Source organism: Colias eurytheme, chromosome 10 (assembly GCF_061535395.1).
Source record: "Colias eurytheme isolate Ceu_HAF_F1 chromosome 10, ilColEury1 Martin Lab GWU primary, whole genome shotgun sequence".
NCBI classification, from domain to species: domain Eukaryota; kingdom Metazoa; phylum Arthropoda; class Insecta; order Lepidoptera; family Pieridae; genus Colias; species Colias eurytheme.
In genome coordinates this window covers 8,266,983-8,286,763 of record NC_142989.1, presented here as the reverse complement: position 1 = coordinate 8,286,763, position 19,781 = coordinate 8,266,983, and the positions used below count along the sequence as shown (strand labels likewise).

The following is a 19,781-nucleotide window of genomic DNA, read 5'->3' as shown; positions in this document are numbered from 1 at the left end:
TCATAGAAATCTAGAATCTCTTATAATGTAAAGGTTCTGGGCCTCTAGGTACGATTTCAGGAATTCAGCACACAATCACTTTTCATAATCTTTAAAATCGGACTCTAATATAACTTTGTTGTGTCTTACAAAGATATAAGAGGTTTAAATATAAATAAAATTTTAGTTCAATATTTATTTATTTCTCTTTACTCTTAAGTACCAACTTTATAATTTACCCTAGGTATGCATTTAGAAACATGTATCCAAAATTACTGTTAATGTAGAGACGAATAGAGTACTACAAATCTATTCGTCGCATACTCAAAGCATTACATCCAATTATCAGGTTGAACTTGAGCCTAGATATAGTTAAAAAAAAACTTTGTTAGCAACACACAACAATGTAATCGTTCAGTGGAATAGGTCTAAAGGATCTCCTCAGGAGCGTCGTCAATTTTTGAACTAAAAGGAAGAATAGATGGTATTTATAATTTGTTGTTGGATCTTTAATTAAAAAAAAGAAATAAATATAGTGGAATATCTATTGAAAGCATAGGAAACATCGGTAAGTCACGAAAGTATTAAAAAAATCAAGTGGTGTCTTGAAATTTAATGGGTCAGCTAATTAAGTGAATTTATGATTACCACGTGAGTTATAAATATTGTGTTTATCAGAATTTAATCTGTAAATGTAAGAGAATGTTTTAAATATCGGCGGAAATTTCCATTCCTTCAATGGCAGGTTAAAAAGCCCTGCGATAAACAGACGAGGAAATGAAGTTTCCGATGACGTCCATCGAAGTGCACTAAAATATCTTTCTTTTTAATCATTTAGCAATGGTTTGTATTCCTTATTAGCGACTATTAACGCTTTTAAAACCGTATATGGATCTGTGGTAAGGAAGTTATTTTGGTTATAGTAATTACGTAGGTATCCTTTTTATATTTTGTTTAATTTGTCTTGATTAATATTGTGACGTGTATCTCATTTATTAATTGATACTTTTGTTATATTGTCTGCACTCTACATGGACACACATATCTAAAAGGAATGGCTTGCCTTGAGTTAGATAAATATGCAAAAAAATATAAATGTAGTTAGTTACAAGTACAAAATTATATTCTTAAGATAATACTGCTGTGTTTAGCTGGTCCAGCGAAAAGCCAAAGGTGAACCGATTTAGACATGAAATAAATCATGTATCAAATATTTATTCTTCCTCATAATAATAATGCAATATTTATTAAAATAAATGATTAATGGAAAGCCATTTTTAATAATGTTGCAAATAGTTTTACATAAAAATGTATGAAGCAGATTTATTTACATAAAAATAGCTACTATTTACTTATAAAACATAATTTGTGTTGACGATGTGCATTTGTAATATAGCATTTTAAAATTTAACAATTAACTACAAGAGATGGAGAGCTTTTCATAAAATTAAGACATTTGACCAAAAAAAATTAAATGAAAAAAACGCTTGTACTATTGTACAGATGATAAAGGTTTTTTGATCTCATTACCTACCTGATTATAAATGAAATTAGCTTGGATGACCAATTGGAACATCAAAGGTACCTAATCATTGCGCTAAGCCGATTGATTAAACCCGTTAGTGCAGACTTTACAGAGAAAGTTTGCGAAATCAGTGTTTATTTATAACGGAAACCTGTTCAACTCTCACTCAATGCTATATTATTATTTTATATACAAGTAAATTTAAAAATAATCCATTATTTACCTCTACTCAGATCATCTTCGAGTTATTAATGCAGTTTTCCTAGAATATTGGAATTATACAATGTATGAATAGAATCCGATGTTATAATGATTTTATGGTAGACACGTGCTTTATTTATCGCCTTGTGATTTTATTTGAATAGATCGGTATAAATAGTCATACTTAATATACAGCTATCTGCTCTATGTGTTTAGTCATGCTGGGTATTCATTTTAAATAAATAATTTTACATCATGTTTTCTTTATTAATATACAATTTTACATATGGTTTACATCAACATGTAAATCTTAAAAATAATTTCAAAAAATATACATATTATAAACAAACTAACGACTGATTAACATATTAAAGATACACTCTATAAACAAAATATAGGATAGATTGTGAATAATTATTATTATTTTTGTGTATATTTACAATTTTGTATACTTATTCGTTTGAAAACATGAATAGATTAACAGTTACGATCATATTTTACATCGATAGTAGGTAGTTGATACATAACGACTATGGAATTAGGTAGTTAGTTAGGTAATTTAGTTATTTCTTTTTGTATTTTAGTTTGGGAACATATTAAATTGGTTTGGGTGTTAAACTGTACTTGTATTTCGTTGTATCTATTGTAATCGTTATACAATCTCAGATGATTGTCTGTTTCCTTGGCCATAAGCAAATAAGCGTAACAAGAGGAAGGCCAAGGGTGCAATAGCCGATGGAGATTAATGTTAATCTCTGTAAAGTAATTCTCAAAATTGAAGGGTTAGTAGATAGCGGTAAAGTGCTTATACATTCAGGCCCTTCAACCCTTATTTTTATTTTGATATCTTTGTTTTAATTGTAGTTACTCATTGCATTTTTTGTGGTATTTTTGTAGAGTCAAATAATTTATCTTTTTATCTTTCTTTCTTTCCATGTCCATAATGGATTAGTATGATTTCAATTTTATTAAAGTTAAAGCTGTGACTGAACAGTTACAGTGCGTTTTTTTCATTCAATACGGCCAGTGGAAACACTTTCATTCTTAACGATTGGTAATTCTATGTCCTTATTAAAATAAATTCCAAATCCAAAATTCAAATCCGTCCGAAGTTTTAAAACTGTAATTATTGCAGTGTACCTACATTTATGGATTTTTTAATTTACTTAAAATTCGATTTATTTTTCCATTTTCCAACTTTTCTAGGACTAGGCGGATGTTAAATCGACTATTCTGTTCACTCTTCGCTTTCTAACCTTTACTTGAATAAAAAGTTAGGAGACTGCTTACTAAAAAAATATTTTTTATTTAAACGAGTTAATACTAAGAAGTAATTACGTTAATGTTTGACTTTTAATTATTGCTAAACGCACCAGCACAAATATTGCTCTCCATTCGAGTCATGGTCAAATGCAACGACGTCAAGTCAAATGTGAATGTCTGATTGTACAAAAACACACAAACGCATGTATGTACGTCAAAGATTGATCACAATTCCCGGACAATAGTATCTCAATTTAGTTCCTATTGAACAAATATCCTTTACACAATAGACTAGACGACATTGTTCAAACGCTCTCAACTTTTATGAGTTACTAGCGGTCCGCCCCGGCTTCGCCCGTGGTACATATTTACGTTTTCTTTACATAAAAACCATCCTCGTACTTCAAGAAATATAATAAAAAAAGAATTATCTAAATCGGTTCAGCCGTTCTCGAGTTATGCGCTTACCAACACATTTTGCGATTCATTTTTATATATATGAGTTATTAAGAGTATCTTTATAAATTTCACGAATCACAACGCATACACTATATAATATAGCACTGAATTCCAATATAATTTTCCTATAACTTTTTCAGAAATATAGGATTGTAGGTGAAAGTTCCTTCTTTATTCTATGGGACTTTAAAAGATCGAGTTTTCTACTCTACATTCGCTTTAAACGTAGGTTCACTTATGTTTTCATCACATTCGCGTCATACTGAACAAAATATAGGTTGAAACTACCGATCACATTAACTCGATTCTTACATGCGGTACTTCCCCGCGAGCACATGTGCTGCCTACATTTCATTTCATTGCAATAGCGGGAAAATACATAATATAAGTATGTTCATGGCGTGTGCGTAAAATCCTAATTGCATACAATCGTAGGCGGTTTTTTTGTACGTGAAATTGATATTCATCTCATAACTGTACGTAGTGGGTATTCAGATTTCAATGATTCACCTTATTTTGGCGATGCTCTATGACTCTAGTAGAAAAAAATGAGGGTTTTTTCGATATCACAACGGATATTTGTAATCCATGTAATGTTTAATTTTAATTCAATGATGGATATTTTTCATATAAAGTGTTTTCTATTCTTTAAATTATGATCTTCATTGCAATAATTTTCCTTAAACTGCACGACAGCAACGACTTGACACGCTAATTGTAGTCGGTAGCATTATTACGTTTGTGTATTACTCATACGACATTGCATATAAATTAACTGAAACATGCACATAATAAGGAATAATCTAGAAAATTTAATAGTATCTATAAGCACAGATAATATACATAATACTGTGATGAGTAAAAAAATACTATTCATTTCCGAGTATTGACAGGTTATTGACTGTGTGGTTTCATTAGCCGATTAGATTAAATAATTACTTTAGCATAATGCGTTTGAATAGTATTTGAATAAATACAACATTCCAGTTGTTTAGATAGGTATTTCAAGTAGATAGGTAGGTAATACTATATAGATTATAGATGGTAATATTATATAGCTGATAGAGCTTGATTGCTTTTAATCATAATGTCTGGGATTAGGACCGTGTTAAGAGCCAACAAAACGAGTGAGAGAATTCAAAATTAGGTTTTCCTATTATATATTGCTGTCGCGCCATGCCTCAAGCCTCCCCCAGAAACAGGGGACTACGTTTGCATGGAAAAACGGCTCTTTTGTTTGCTCTTAAGTTTATCACAAAAACATATACTATGCGTTATTACAATTTAGTATCTACACTATTAAATATATTATATTGGTTTTCCGTTCCTTCTAAACCCATAACATAGGAACTTATGGTATCCAGGGTATACTTATACTTTCATCTTGGTTCATCACAAGTATTTAGTAATCTGGGAGTGTTCGGCGTTGTTGTAGGTTCAAATAAAATTGGTATCTATTTCTTCTCTACTTTACGTTTATAGGAGGTTTTATACGATTTTTTTTTAAATTGTCAGGGCAAATAAAAAATGCGTTTGCTTTTATATCTTTATTTGTGACTAGTTTACATAAAGAACATAAAATTAAATAAATATAAAGCTTACATAATGATTTGATGTTACTTTTATGTTCAGGGATTAACCGTGACCCATAAATCAAATTAAGTTAGTTACAGCTATTATAAATAATTACATAAAACGATGGTTTCACATACACGATTGTTTATGTGGCTAATGAAGATTATTCTGATTGTTTGAGATTTTATCTGTGTTATGAGATCATAAGTCTTTAAAAACATCACGTTGTTTGCTTGTACAGTTGTAAATGTACAAGCAAGAATATGAAATATTATTGGTGTTTCTATATAATTCAAAAAATTCCTAATATTTTTAGATAATGTATTTATACTAAGTAGGTATATAAAATATAAAAAAAAATAAAATTAAAAAATATTGCAAAAAGTTAGTACTGCAGGTTTAAATGTCGATTCTCTGTCGAATTTTAGCCAAAGTGGTGAATTTCAATACAGTACACAAATAAACCTAATTAAAATAGATCTCACGTTATATTGTAGTGCTGTAAAGCATGAATGCGTAGAAAATAAGCTTTGCTTATACACATGGTCAGTTATTTCATACTACCGAAGTCTTCCACATTAGTTCTTAAAACTAAGCCAAACATAATCTTGTACAAATTTAAATCAATTAATAATACAATAAGTACATGTAAATTTCGCAAGGAATGTGACCTTTTTAATCCTATTTTATCTATAAAAACAAACAAGATGCCACACTTACAAAAATTAATTAAATAATGAATATAAATGAATATGTATTACATAGCTGACCATTAAGACGGCTCATATCTCTAGTGGTCAATTATTTGTATAAATAAAACACTTAATTAAGATAAGTTTGAGTCAGTTTCCTGGATTTATCAATGTTGGCACAGAAAACGTAAAACAAGAAACAATTTGGAACCCTCTTCACAATGGGCAGCGTTGGGCGAGTAGAGGCAATCACGATAATGTAGAGGGCATAAATGTCTATGATCAGCCATCATTGTAGATATTTATTCATAATCGGCAATCGCCGTAATGGCAGCAAACATAGATAATTTGGAAAATCCAAAAGTGCACGCCTCATAATTTTTTTTTAATAAATATTTATTAATTATTATTTTTGTTTATTTAATAACAATTAAACCACATCGAATCAGACCCTGAAAAATGAAAGGGTTCTATTCCTGAGCATACTCAAGCGTAAGAGAAAAAAAAAAGACTCGATTAGTAAAGTATTTCGGTCGCTATCGTGTTAACAAGAAAAAGGATCCGCACATACAGACACACGGACGTCCAAGACAGAACTTTTTTAAACTGTTTTTTAACTAGTTTAAATAACAAAAATGACATCAAAAATATCATGAACGTTAAACATAGTGTTTTTTCTTAATATGTGTGTGTATGTATTATCTTAGAAGTGCAATGTATGATACATAAAGACATTTTAATTTTGAAAAATCAGATGTTTTGCGCGAAGTGACAGTAGTACCCACCTCAACGCTTCGCTTATGAGGCGTGCAATTCTTTATCGGGCCAACGCTGCCCATTGTGAAGAGGGCCGAAAACACTCGATGTGTTGTCAAAATCTAGGCCAGAAGAAGATTGGAGATACGTGATCAAGACATATCAACGGGTCTGTAATTGCAAGTGCAGCATACTGGAAGTTGGACTTCGATCGTTTTAGTGTCCTTTTCACCATTTTCTACCGACACTTTCCATTTGTTGTACTTCTGTTTACAGAACGTTTCGTATGCGCTGTTTTCTGAAAACACGTTGAAGCACGGAGCGTCGGGTTTCCTGTAAGAAATAATCAGATTAGTAAGTATGGTTCATCCGATTTGCAAAAATACATTTCTCGTAGGTAAAATCAACTAAATCGATTTGGGTGTAAGATTAACCTAAATATACTTTACATCTATAGCTCTACAAGTTAGCATCAATATATTCATTTAATACAAATTAGTTGTATGCTGAAATCTTTAAGTATCTAATTCCTATTTTTATGGGGTTGCTGAGGTTTTCAGTTATAATTTTATGACCTTTTTTACTTAAATATTGTATCATCTTTCTTTCCTCGCTTCGAAAACTTGGGTTTTTTACTTACGTGCATCTTTCTAAACGCACACGCTGTATATAGTCTACGCCTGGTGCTTGCACTACTGTTTGCCACGGATCCTCTCGCTTTTCACGCACCTTGTATAGTGGCTCAAACTGAAAATATTAATTTTATATAAGGGCTTGTAACAAATACAATTTATTTCAAATCTAATCTAATGCACACTATGCTTTGTCTATAATTAATTTTGTAGGGAGTTCAGTACCTAAGTGTTTTATGTGTTTCCTCGTATTATTTATGACCATATAAATGACAAGATAATCTTATGTAAGACAGTAGGTATCTCGTAATTCTGCAGGTAAATTGTCAGTGAGGAAAGTACTTATTTCCAATAAATCAACTTCAAGTAAGTTTATGTGTTAGAGAATAATCAATTTATATGGATATTTTCCGAAAATCCGCGCGCTAGGCGCGTTAAGAGTAAAATTTCAAGGTCTCGTCATGTCAATACCGTCACGTCATTTCTTTGAATCTTACCAAAGAAGTTTCATTTCTGACACGTGTGCTCGGCACACATGATCTTTTTTATTTCATATCTAAACAGGTGTGGTTGATTGTTGTTTATAATATCATAAGTTGTATGTATAATTATTGGCTCAGTGTATGAGAACCTGTTCGCGGCCTTGTTATTATTTCCGCGTTGTGCACTGAAGATTGTCTACGAAATACAACTAATTTGCGTAAAATTCTATAAGTGTTTGCATAAATCCGAATGTATGGGATTTCATTGTACTATACCTGTTTTGTAAATGTAATTTACCTAAGAACAAGTACTTTATGGTAAACGGTCGTAAAGTTTAATTATGTTCGGATGTGGACAATGGGAATCTATAAAACTTGTTTATGGTATAAAATTACCGGTACGTGCTGAATGAAATGTCAGATTTTATAAATTTATTTAGATAGGTACTATTTGCGAGATAATTGGCTATTGTACATACACGGTATATATACATTATACATACATACATAGCCAATTACAATTAAGTACCTAAGTATTATACAAGCTTGTTTCGGAAGTTTTGCTTATTAGGTATTGGGATAATCTTGGCTTGGTCTAATCTATTTTATTTATCTACTTTCTTCCATACGTCGTTTCGAGTGATCTTCACGTATACATAGTATATACTAATTATTATTATTTATTTTTGTAATAAAATGTAGATTTGTGGAATGTAGGAATGTTTTATTACGATACGTGTAGATGGTAGGACGCACGTGATGGCTTATTATAATGAGACGGTCGAATTGCGAACAACAAGCGAACCTACTCATCTATCCATGTATATAATCCATGTACTTATATAAAAAAAAGTCGTGTTAGTTACTCCACTTATAACTCAAGAACAGGTGAAACGATTAAGCTGAAAATTGGCAGGGAGGTAGTTGAGAGCCAGGAGAAGGACATAGGATACTAAATATGTACCACGGGCGAAGCCGGGGCGGACCACTAGTAATATTATAAAGCTGAAGATTTTGTTTGTTCGAACGCGCTAATCTCGGAAAATACTGGTCCGATTTGAAAAAATCTTTCTGTGTTAGCCCATTCATCGAGGAAGGCATTCATAGTCTATATAATATCATCTCACTAAGACCAACAGGGGCGGAGCACTGCGGGTAAAACCGCGGAGCACAGCTAGTAATAAATAAGCTGGGAAGTTAATTTTATTTAATTTTCAGTTTTTTTCTTTCATGGAAATTCTGTTTTCGTATAATATATCGTGTGAATATTATATTATACTTTGTTATATTTTCCGATGTATTTTCCTTATTTTATATTATTATACCTACTTACAGTTACTTCGCTTTCACAGTCGTCGCCTTCAGTTGGGTCTCCTTGTCGATTGTCAAATGAGATGGTCACTAGTGAGGGCTGAGCTAATGGTTTCTGAAAGCATGTGTAAAACATAATTTTAGTATAGCGTTCAGGAAAATAACAATAGGATGAGCGTTCAGGAAAATAACAATAGGATGATGACTGTCTCTTAGATGCTTATAGTGGAATAGTGCCCAATGTTCATCCATATGCTACTATATTCCTTCAAAGACTGAAACTACGAGCAACTTTCGTAAGGAAACAAAAATATACATAATAAAGAAACTTACATAGCCCTTGAACATCAAATTGAATTTTTCCTCTGGATAGTTCTTTGGTTTGATGGTACAATATGTGAGATTCCAACACGCCTCTGGCACGTCGTCTGCAATGTTATTGTTTTTGGTAGGGCCTGGATATTTTATTGGAGTATCGACTGAAATAAAATAAATTTATATAACAGTTTGTATTTTGTAGTAAGAGGATTAGGTAAATGATTTTGTACGGAATATTAATAATGCATATGAAATATTTATCGACCTAATATTCTAAATCGTAATAAATATACTGACTAGTGGAAATATGGAATATTTTGTATTAAAATAGTTATTACAAATAGGTATACTTAATTTTACTTACTTTTAGCTGCCGCGGCCGCAGCGTATGTGCAGTGGAGACTATATACTATAACCTGAAAATAAAAATAAACATAATTTTTATTGCATCCTATAGGCACAGTATGTAATAATATTCAAGGACACTTAGTACTTGAATTACAGGGACCGCATGAAATAGAACGGACTTAACACACCGCTATTGGTGCTTTTTTTTGCCTGCATTGCTGTAAGTATAATTATTATAAATTTTTAAGCATTAAAAGACTCAAAAAAAAAAGTTGGATTATTATTTATCATTTAAAAATGTCAACGAAACTATTAATTAGTTTAGTTTTAAACTTATTTATAGCTTACTGACAAGTGACAACTGACAAGATAAAAAGTGTAAACATTGTCTTATTAAAAGTTTCACGTACTTCGTGCATTTCAATGGATAATTAAAATATCCTACTGCCTAGAAAACTTATTAGATGCTAGGAAGCTAGAAAGCTGTGAAATCATTGCCAATGCAGATTGTGCCTACTTATGATGCATGAACTTGTTATTACTAGATCATTAAGAGAAAGTAACTTAGTGCTTAGAAAATGACAGGATCCTATAACAAAAAAAATTTAGCATTTTGTGAAATACATTAAGTTTTTTTTTTAGTTTTTTTTTGTTTGTACGCTTTTATCGACGTATGAGGTGAGAAAGATGGTAGAGAACTCTATCTCAGGCTTAAACCTAATTACTCAATGAAAAAATTATGAAGTGAAACTTTTTTAAGCGGGTTGAGAGTAAAATTTCAAGGTCGCGTCATGGCAATACCGTCACGTTATGAACTAAGGCGATGATTATTGTTTTTGAATCTTGCCAAAGAAGTTTCACTTTTGAAACGTGTACTCGGCTCACACGGTTTTCTTTATTATTTGAATTGCATGTATGGGATCTATGTTAAATGTAACTGAGAGAAATTGTTACTGCGCAGATTATAATAAAATTAATAATTATTGAATACTAGATTTCCGCCCGCGGCTTCGCCCGCGTTTTCAAAGGAAAACCCGCATAGTTACCGTTCCCGTGGGATTTCCGGGATAAATACTATCCTATGTGTTAATCCAAGTTACCCTCTATATGTGTGCTAAATTTCATTGTAATCGGTTCAGTAGTTTTTACGTGAAAGAGTAACAAACATCCATACATCCATACATCCTTAAAAACTTTCGCCTTTATAATATATATTAGATATTAGAATTAGTAACATAGGAGAGCTATTACTGATTATACTTTTATGAGATAATATGCAAAACATCTGGAATTATTTTAGTCGGTGACCTGAATTATAATTTACAATACCTAATACTTTCATATGCGACATTTTTATTTGTTTATTATACTTCAGAAAAAAAAGAACAATATCACAAAAGGGAACATTTGTACAAAAGGCGGCCTTATTGCTGAACAGAAAATTCTATTCTCTACCAGGGAACCTGGTAGGAAAGGAAATGTATGAAGGTCCGTGGGATAGCGCAAAATATATGACTATTTACGACATTATATGCGTTAAAAATAATTTAATACCTAATTTTAGTTAGGCATTAATTTAAATGAGTACTAAACTTTAACTGTAAAGTTAACTTGGAACTTAATATCTCATATTGTTTATCTTTTACCGATTTTTATTTTTTTTAAGAAGTTTAAGTTTTTGTTCCCATAGGATTTTCTAGGGACCTTACTATTAACATAAAATAGTAACTTAGTAAGCTATTTTTAAGCTTAGTCAAAGAATTATGTACATAAACTATAAAGCCGGTTAAACCATTATTAAAAGCCGGTTAGTAAACAAAGGCATTTTAACCGGTTGACATTTACGCTACTAAGATGCTAAAAAGAAGTCTAAAACTTACAAGTAAAGACGCTTTCAAGAGCATTTTGCTGAAACACTATAAACGCTCTTACAAACACAAAATTATTTATTACGAGCAAGTGACGTGAAGCCACAATGAAATCCAAATGTACACTGAATGCACAAGACCCAGGCACTTGTTTTATGTGAACAATACTGATGACAGACTCTCAATGAACCGTTTCTCATAGACGGAAAACCACTGCATTTTTTTTCATGGAAATCGATCGCCGACTCATTTGTAATTGTGAATGGCATGTGCTCCATATTATTTGGAATGAATTGTTTTTTATTGGTTGTCAAGATATTTGATTTTGGGTTGATTATTGACATTAGATATTCGAGCTTGCACTAAATCGCATAAAGCTGATATTGGTATGAATATATATTTATATGGATATATTGGTATGGATGCTACACTAAATACACGATTATAAACAAAGTCTGAAGACGCAATTGTTCCCATATGTGCAAAACATTGGATACAAGGTCACAAATATTGGTTGTTAGCATTTGAAACAAATAAACTTATAATAAAGATCATGGTGATGAAAGTAAAACAACGCGAAAATTTTCAACAAAAAGGAATGACTCTACATAATAATTCGAAAAATGTTTCTTAACTGTACCTATATTAATCTAATTTAATTTTTATACTGTTTACCTATAGGTATTTACAATTAAAATATTGGAAAAAAGACACTTATAGTGGGAATTGAATGGTGATTTATGTAGGCTCTACCTATATTTTCAGAAATTAAAAGATAAAAGTCGATCTAAGAAATTCGACATACTTAATACCTATATTTACGAATTTTGTGTTTGTGTGTAATGAGTCATGGGTATTTCAGTAGTAACCTATATCATGCAAAAGGAACTAATGATTTCTACAAAAATTGCAACAGCAGTTCTTAATTTATTTTTCTCAGTTGAACAGCACAAAGATTAAGATTTAGAACATTGTAATTTTATTTTCCACCTGCGTCCCAAACTGTGACATAAATTAATAGTCACGACTCACAAAATATGTCATCGGTTTTCTATTAGGTACGTAGGTACTGTAGTCACTGACAAATTAGTTTTTAATAATAACATTATGTTAATACCTTTTACTGTAGCTAGTAGTAGTGTACCCTAGCTAGTAGTATATTTGGATTTTTGTATCTAATCCCCTGTACCTATGGAAAATTCTTCATCTATAAGTACATGGCATTTTAATTTAAATTTTTATTCATACAAATAAGCCGCCAGACTGAAACTGCTTATACCACTTATCGTCGTGGATGACGCAAGCTCCTGAGTTTTACCACATTTTACCCTTGTTATAAATCATCCGAACTGGAAAAGAAAGATTGCATTTCAAAATGTATGACGTTTATTATTATTTATTACTACCCAATACCTTTATTTATAATTTTCCTCGCGGTATTGCTAATATTTCTTAGTAAGAAATAACAATTTTCTCCGAAACTCAACATAATTGAGCAGAAACGTACTTTCGTTCTAATATTGTAAGAGATTCTCAAAGAACGTAATTCATAGTCAGAATGCATAATATTACGTCATCATGATCCAGTTGAAGGAAAACCCGCGGGAATATTAAACAAAGTTACAGATATGTGACTTACATCTACGTACCTACTATGACTACACCCATCAAAAACTTCTTAGCCCTACTACTAATATTATAAAAGTGAAAAAAATCAAATATTATTTTTTTTACTACTCAACAACAACTTTTTGGATCTTGAATTTGGTACCTACAGAGATTGATCACAACCACAAAGTAGGTAATGTTCACCGTCCGAGAAAATTTGACAACTATTAACAAAAAGAAATATAGGTTACTCAGGAGCACAGTTTATAACCTTTTCATTTATTTTCATAAAATATAGTTTTAATTGGTCAAATGGTGTAGGAGGTAGGCGGGAGCCCTCGCTCTAAAACTTTTTGCTTGAGCTTTTCAGATGGCATCCTTGTCTTTATCAAGCGCGGGCGCTTCTGTTCGAGTGACAGCAAAATACCTAATTTTTAAAGGTGTCTGAGACCGCTTTTCCTCTTATTTTGAAGTTAATTTGAGATGTTACAAGTGTACAAAGTGTACATTTTTTCTACGGAATAATAATTATGGATCGAAGAGCTAACTTATGGAGATGCCTGTTTGAATAAGTACCTCTTTGATTGAGTGTGACTGTTATGAGAAAAAGTAATTATAGAAACTGTATTTATTAAATAGAACCCTTTCCAAAATACTGTAACTTTTGTTTTACAAATTTTTAAATGTAAGCCTCCTGTTTGAAAATATATAGCAAATGATATAACGTGTAATTTTGAGGTTAAATATGGTAGGTGCCTGGAAATGTTGAATTTTTATACTTAAATAGTTGCTCTAGTATTTACTTGCTAGTTGGGTACTCATTAACTTGATTGCTGTGGATAATTTGAAAGTTGTTTACTTGAAGTTAATTAAATGAAAATTTGAGTTAAAGTACGTACTTAGTGAAGCTAACTACGACTTACGAGTGGAACTCAATCAAACCTATAGATAGCTTATTGCAGAACTTAATTATACCTACGTACTTATGAAGTATTTTAACGTTTTAAAGCTATATATTGCATTTACTGGAGTAACTGATATGTTTAAAGAAATATAACAACCATTCAAAGAAAAATCATCATTTATACTATGTAGTGAATAGACCATCGATCATCATTTGTATATTGGACAAAACATATTAATTTGGACTTCTTCTGAACTACCTAATTTGTTCATAAGTATGAATAAAATATAAATTAGGTAAGATGTTCAGTGTGATCCTGCAACGTTAAACTAAATATAGCTGACGGTAACCCGTAATAATGATATGAAGAAATTATTAACAAACATTCTTGTTCTTAAAATTAATTCGTGTCAACTGCGTACAATGCGACAATAGACATCATCATTATATGATGATAGTTTACTCGCATTGTCGCAAAATAATTTTGTAATAAACACGTCAGAACTTCCAAGGAAATTGTATTTTAAACTCATGTATGTAGGGTATGTTTTCTATTACTAGAGGACGATTTTCCGCATACGATACGCCCTGATTCCACTTAAAATTGGTATTACTATGAATAAGTGTGTAAGAATGTGTTTGATTTGGAGATCCTTCAGGAAAATGTTATTTACGCAAATTATGACAGGCATTCTATTGTATTCTATTGTACCCGACTTATGAATGACCCTGGGTTTTATAAATTACCCTAGGATGTACCTACTACATCAAGGCCTTGGAATGTAAAACGAATGTGACTTTTAAAGTTAACTTCATTTTTCTTAGTTCTTTAAATGCAAAAATATCAAACATAGCATAAGCAAGAAAACCAAATAAAAATGATAAATAAACAACTTCTATTAGTTAAAAAAAAATTTCGTTATTGATCCAAATTATCTAGGTTCCAGTTTAAATAGGTATGTAATTAAGATAGTATTCTGCAATAGGTATAGGTACACTTGAGAAATTGACCAACATAATATAAAAATATGGTTAGCTTATACGCAATGAATACCCACATTTATGTCTCCCTCAAAACGATTATATTATGAAGAACCACAACATTTAATAGTATATTTTACTTGGCAGTTTTAACACCTCCGGTATAGGAATATTCCTACTTCAGACATAACTCGCATTGTTTTGTGATTAATCGCGTTGATGAAAAAGATATAAACAATTTGTAAAGAGGTGACAATTTGCAAGTTAAAATTAATTATTTTTAGACGAATGTATGTTAAAAGAATATTTTTTTGGTATAATTGCAAACGCATTAATGGTTCATTGAGTTTAAGCTGCAATAAGCTCCATATCAGTGTTTCAGGCACTGTATTGAGTTTTACACCAAAAAAGTTTACTACGTAAATTAGACAATATAAAAGATGCTGTATTATAATATGAAATTATACATACGTATGTAAAAGGAAAGTAACCACTCATCAGCTAAGGCTAAAATTAAAGTGCACGTAGATTTCATTTCACAACGCATCTTAGGTTTATCGTTTTATTGCAAGCTTAGCCGTCCTTTTTTTCGTAAACTAAAATAATGCTAATAATAAATATATCTTCTAATAAAATGATACCTTCTAGGAAATTACCTTAAAGTTTGATTATTGTTAATGTTTAACGTTCTCTTGACAATTAGAAACCAGAGAACAGTTAAAATAAATATGCCAAGAATTGATAACTTCCGTCGTTTTTGGGAACATTAGTGAGTATAGTTACATCTTAAAATCTAAAATTTAAATTACTTGAGGAAACACTTTGTAAGTAGGTTACTATTAACTATTATATAATTAATTATTAAGTAGGTATGGTTGCTATCAAGTTAGTTTTTTCTCGTCTTTTTAACGCATTTTAATGCGATTTATTCGATAATTTATCAAGTTTCTATGACAGTACCTATAGTTAATGGTTACAAAATGCTACAACTAGTTGCCTTGCGTGGTATTCGATTAACAAGAAAGATTATAACCAGTGATTCCATAATTTAATGCACTATTTGAAATTAAGGTTTAATATTATCAAATACCTACTAGCTTCCGCCCGCGGCTTCGCCCGCGTGGTGTTTTGATGAAAGGTAGCCTATGTTCTTTCTCAGGGTCTAAAGATTGTCTGTGCCAAATTTCATCAAAATCGGTTGAAAGGTTACAGACAGACAACAGTTACTTTCGCATTTATAATATTAGTAGGGATAAATAAATCATCACATACTTAATATCTAGATTTTCCCGAATTGAAACACGTTTTAATAACTGCAGCAGTTATATGGGTCACATGTAATACGTACCTACACGTAGATTAGAAATTTTTTGTTGCATAGAAAAACAGATAAAGGTAATAGACATAGCCATGTGTATGATGTGTATTATAATTAGCCTGATATGATTAGTATATCTTAAAGATGATGCCCCATACCATGATACCAGCAAATGAGAATAAATAAGGAAAATAGCAATTCTCAAAGTGGGTCTTAAAACCGCAGAAGCGGTAGTCCTTAATCCGTGTCGTATTGAAGCTAAAATACTTACAAAAATTTCGAAAGAAACACATAATATTTTAACCAACTTTGTAGCAGTATCTCTAGTAGAGATTCTCTACTATTAGATAATATCGAGCATACATGGATATCCTGAAGTTTCTCTTAGCAATATTTACACTAACCTCCACAAAATGTAATCTATAGTTTCCTTAAGTTTTGCGTCATAATAATAGCTTTAGGTTCAAAAATCCAGTGTTGCGCAGCTCGGATGTGGTCGAGGATATGATTGGATAACGGATCACTTGGTAATGTGGAACAAATTACGTAAACACCTTGTTTACTGTCACCTTTGGACCTTTTTGTATTTGTAAGTCAAAGTTTACTAGAGGTCGCTTTTCTTTAAAATATCGAATTTAAATACACGTGATAATAAGTAGGGACAGCTGTTATTTTAAAGCTTATTGCACGCCTCATGCGAAGCGTTGAGGTGGGTACTACCTACTGTCACTTCGCGCAAAACATCTGATTTTTCAAACTTAAAATGTCTTTATGTATCATACATTGCACTTGTAAGATAATACATACACACACATATTAAGAAAAAACACTATTTTTAACATTCATTATATTTTTGATGTCATTTTTGTTATTTAAACTAGTTAAAAAACAGTTTAAAAAAGTTCTGTCTTGGACGTCCGTGTGTCTGTATGTGCGGAGGATTTTCTTGTTAACACGATAGCGACCGAAATACTTTACTAATCGAGTCTTTTTTTTTCTCTTACGCTTGAGTATGCTCAGGAATAGAACCCTTTCATTTTTCAGGGTCTGATTCGATGTGGTTTAATTGTTATTAAATAAACAAAAAAAAATAATTAATAAATAATTATTAAAAAAAAATTATGAGATGGATGGATTTTCCAAACTACTTATCTTTTATTTACGATGAAATAAGTTGTTGGTTTAAAAGTTTAAATTACATTAATCATACGAAAATAGTAGCTAAGCATTACAAATATGTAATGCTTAGCCAAAAATATTGTACTACAAAATATTGTAGTAAATTTAGTACAGCAAATCCCTTATATCTATTGACTGAATACAATATAAGGTTATAGATGGGAAGAGAAAGTAGGAACGTAACATTCTGTAAGGAAATATGTATTATATTGCAGGGTAGGTTATATTGGTCGATTGACTAAAATGTGAGTGTGACAACTGACAAACAATCGACAACCAGATGTTGAGACATAAAATTCTCTTCATATAGGAACCCACTGAGAATCTGATAATGATTTTTTATTTATTTTGCATAATACGACATAGGGTAATTCCGGGGTAGATGGCCATAAAGGAGAGATGGCCTATCGAAATATTTCAGGGATTCGTTCACTAGGTGTCACTATTTAGCGATTAGTTCGCAGCGCGTCGTGCGTGAGGGCAAAGGTACGTCGAAAAAATAAGCGAAAACCAAAGAAAAAGTAAGTAAATCCTTTATTTTTTGATTCGAATAGCTTGAATATTTTTTAGATGTCAACTGTTTTTCACAAAGGTGATGTTAGTTTCTTAAAATAATGGTTAAATTTGTATTTATTGTAAAGTATACGAACAGTGCTACGTTGTTACCTCAAAATTATTGGTTTCATGTCATTACTTGTTTTAGTTTTTGATGTGGCCATCTCTCCCGAAATATAAGGACAGATGGCCAATTCTAGTCTGTAGATGATGGCCATAGTGACATAATATAAAAATTATGTTTTGTACAAATAATTGATTTATTTTTATATTTGTTTTAGACGCCTAATAAACGACAGTGGCTGTGAGAGGTCGGAAGAATCGGTAAAAGCAGCTATTAATCTGTAATGATAGCTTATCCGTATTCGCGCCAGGGCTCCAGTACCAAATACCTAGAAAAACATTAGATTGAAGAATAAAAACAAAAATGTGTGCCGAGCACACGTGTCAGAAGTGAATCTCCTTTGGCAAGAATCAAAGTTCCAAAATCGTCACCTTATTCTATGACGTGACGGTTTTGTCATGACGCAACCTTGAAATTTTACTCTCTATCTAATCTAATATGTCAAGAAAGGACCAATGAGACCTACTTCATTTGGAGAAGAAAACGAGAAGAAATTTATTACTTCTATCAAAACAAAGTAAGCTAAAGGCTTTGCTTTATCGATGGATGACGTGATCTCTTTACTGCGTATTTAAGATGGATGAATCTGGTTTACTATATCTGGCTTCTAAAGCGGTCCCCACAGTGACGTCAACTGAAAAGGGGGATACAATAACCAAAAAGAACGCGGCGAAGAAGAGAAAAGAAGACTTAAAACTAAAAAAATAGGACTAAAAATTAACCGTAAGCCTATAATTTAGTTATGGCCATCTTACCTCTAATGCCATGGCCATCACGCCCGGACACCTCGGGAGAGATTGCCAATTGTGATTTTTTAAAAACTTAAATAAATAAGGTGATCTTATTAGAAATTGCTACTTTTATGTTTAGAATATCATAGTACAATCTTTAAAGTTTAAGAAAAAATAAATACAATAACAAAAACAAAAGTATTTCATTTCTGATAGAGCTTAGAAAAAACTATGGCCAACTACCCCGGACTTACCCTACATACGACAACTATCCTGTATCCGCTGTCCATCGCTTATCTTCCGTTTGAACCATTTTGAATAGAGTTGTGAAAGTGCTGAACGAATTCTCAAATTTGGAGATTTGGAGATTTTATTTTCGGAGTTTATTTAATTCAAAAAACAAACAAGTCATGCCTCTTTCGGGAACTAATTGAATTGTTGGAGTAATCATTTTTTTTCGCTGTTTTTATTTCAACGAGATAATGGATGAAAAATTCAAGATATTACCTACTTATTTAATATAAAGATCGCCAATTAGATACAACCCAAGCTTAAATGTGTGTTTTATAATTACATAAGTTTCAAATAAGGAAATAAAATTTGATTACGTACCAATGGAATTAAGAAGTTAAAATTTAAATTAGGAATAACTCATGTTGAACATTACTAAATTTAAAAAAATACTGTTTTGAAACAAAAAATTCTTTAACATGGAAAAATAGGTCCTACATAAAAATATTCATTTAGGCATTTTTGGTTGGTACTCTATGTATTCTAATACTAAGTAATATTACGTAAAATTTAATTAGTCCAATGAGCAATTAAATCTTGGAGATTTGCTCTGCAAGCCTCTGAAATTATATTATAACTAGCTTTTACCCGTGGCTTCGCTCGCGTTAAGAAGTGTTATTATAAATTATGTATAGTTTTTTTTTTATTTTAACTCCTTTGGTGTAGAATTAATCAAAATCC

The 19,781-nt window shown here is 31.3% G+C and overlaps 1 protein-coding gene across 1 annotated transcript; it reads right to left on the bottom strand.

Moving 5' to 3' along the window:
- Positions 1-6,512: 6,512 nt before the first annotated feature.
- Positions 6,513-11,553, bottom strand: LOC149905318 (uncharacterized). The gene is made up of 6 exons (XM_090106493.1): positions 11,422-11,553; positions 9,558-9,609; positions 9,209-9,354; positions 8,898-8,990; positions 7,091-7,197; positions 6,513-6,783 (listed from the first exon to the last, which is right to left on the bottom strand). The coding sequence occupies exons 1-6, from the start codon at positions 11,443-11,445 to the stop codon at positions 6,603-6,605; spliced, it is 603 nt and encodes a 200-aa protein (XP_089962619.1). The 5' UTR covers positions 11,446-11,553; the 3' UTR covers positions 6,513-6,602.
- Between the last annotated feature and the right edge of the window lie 8,228 nt (positions 11,554-19,781).

What these genes read in the sequence shown, in the direction of transcription:
- LOC149905318 (XM_090106493.1), bottom strand. Translation starts at nt 11,445, where the DNA reads ATGCTCTTGAAAGCGTCTTTACTT. An exon ending in ATTTGATGTTCAAGGGCTAT is followed by an intron (nt 8,991 to 9,208) that starts GTAAGTTTCTTT and finishes ACATGCTTTCAG; the next exon opens with AAACCATTAGCTCAGCCCTC. An exon ending in GTGCGTTTAGAAAGATGCAC is followed by an intron (nt 6,784 to 7,090) that starts GTAAGTAAAAAA and finishes TATTTCTTACAG; the next exon opens with GAAACCCGACGCTCCGTGCT.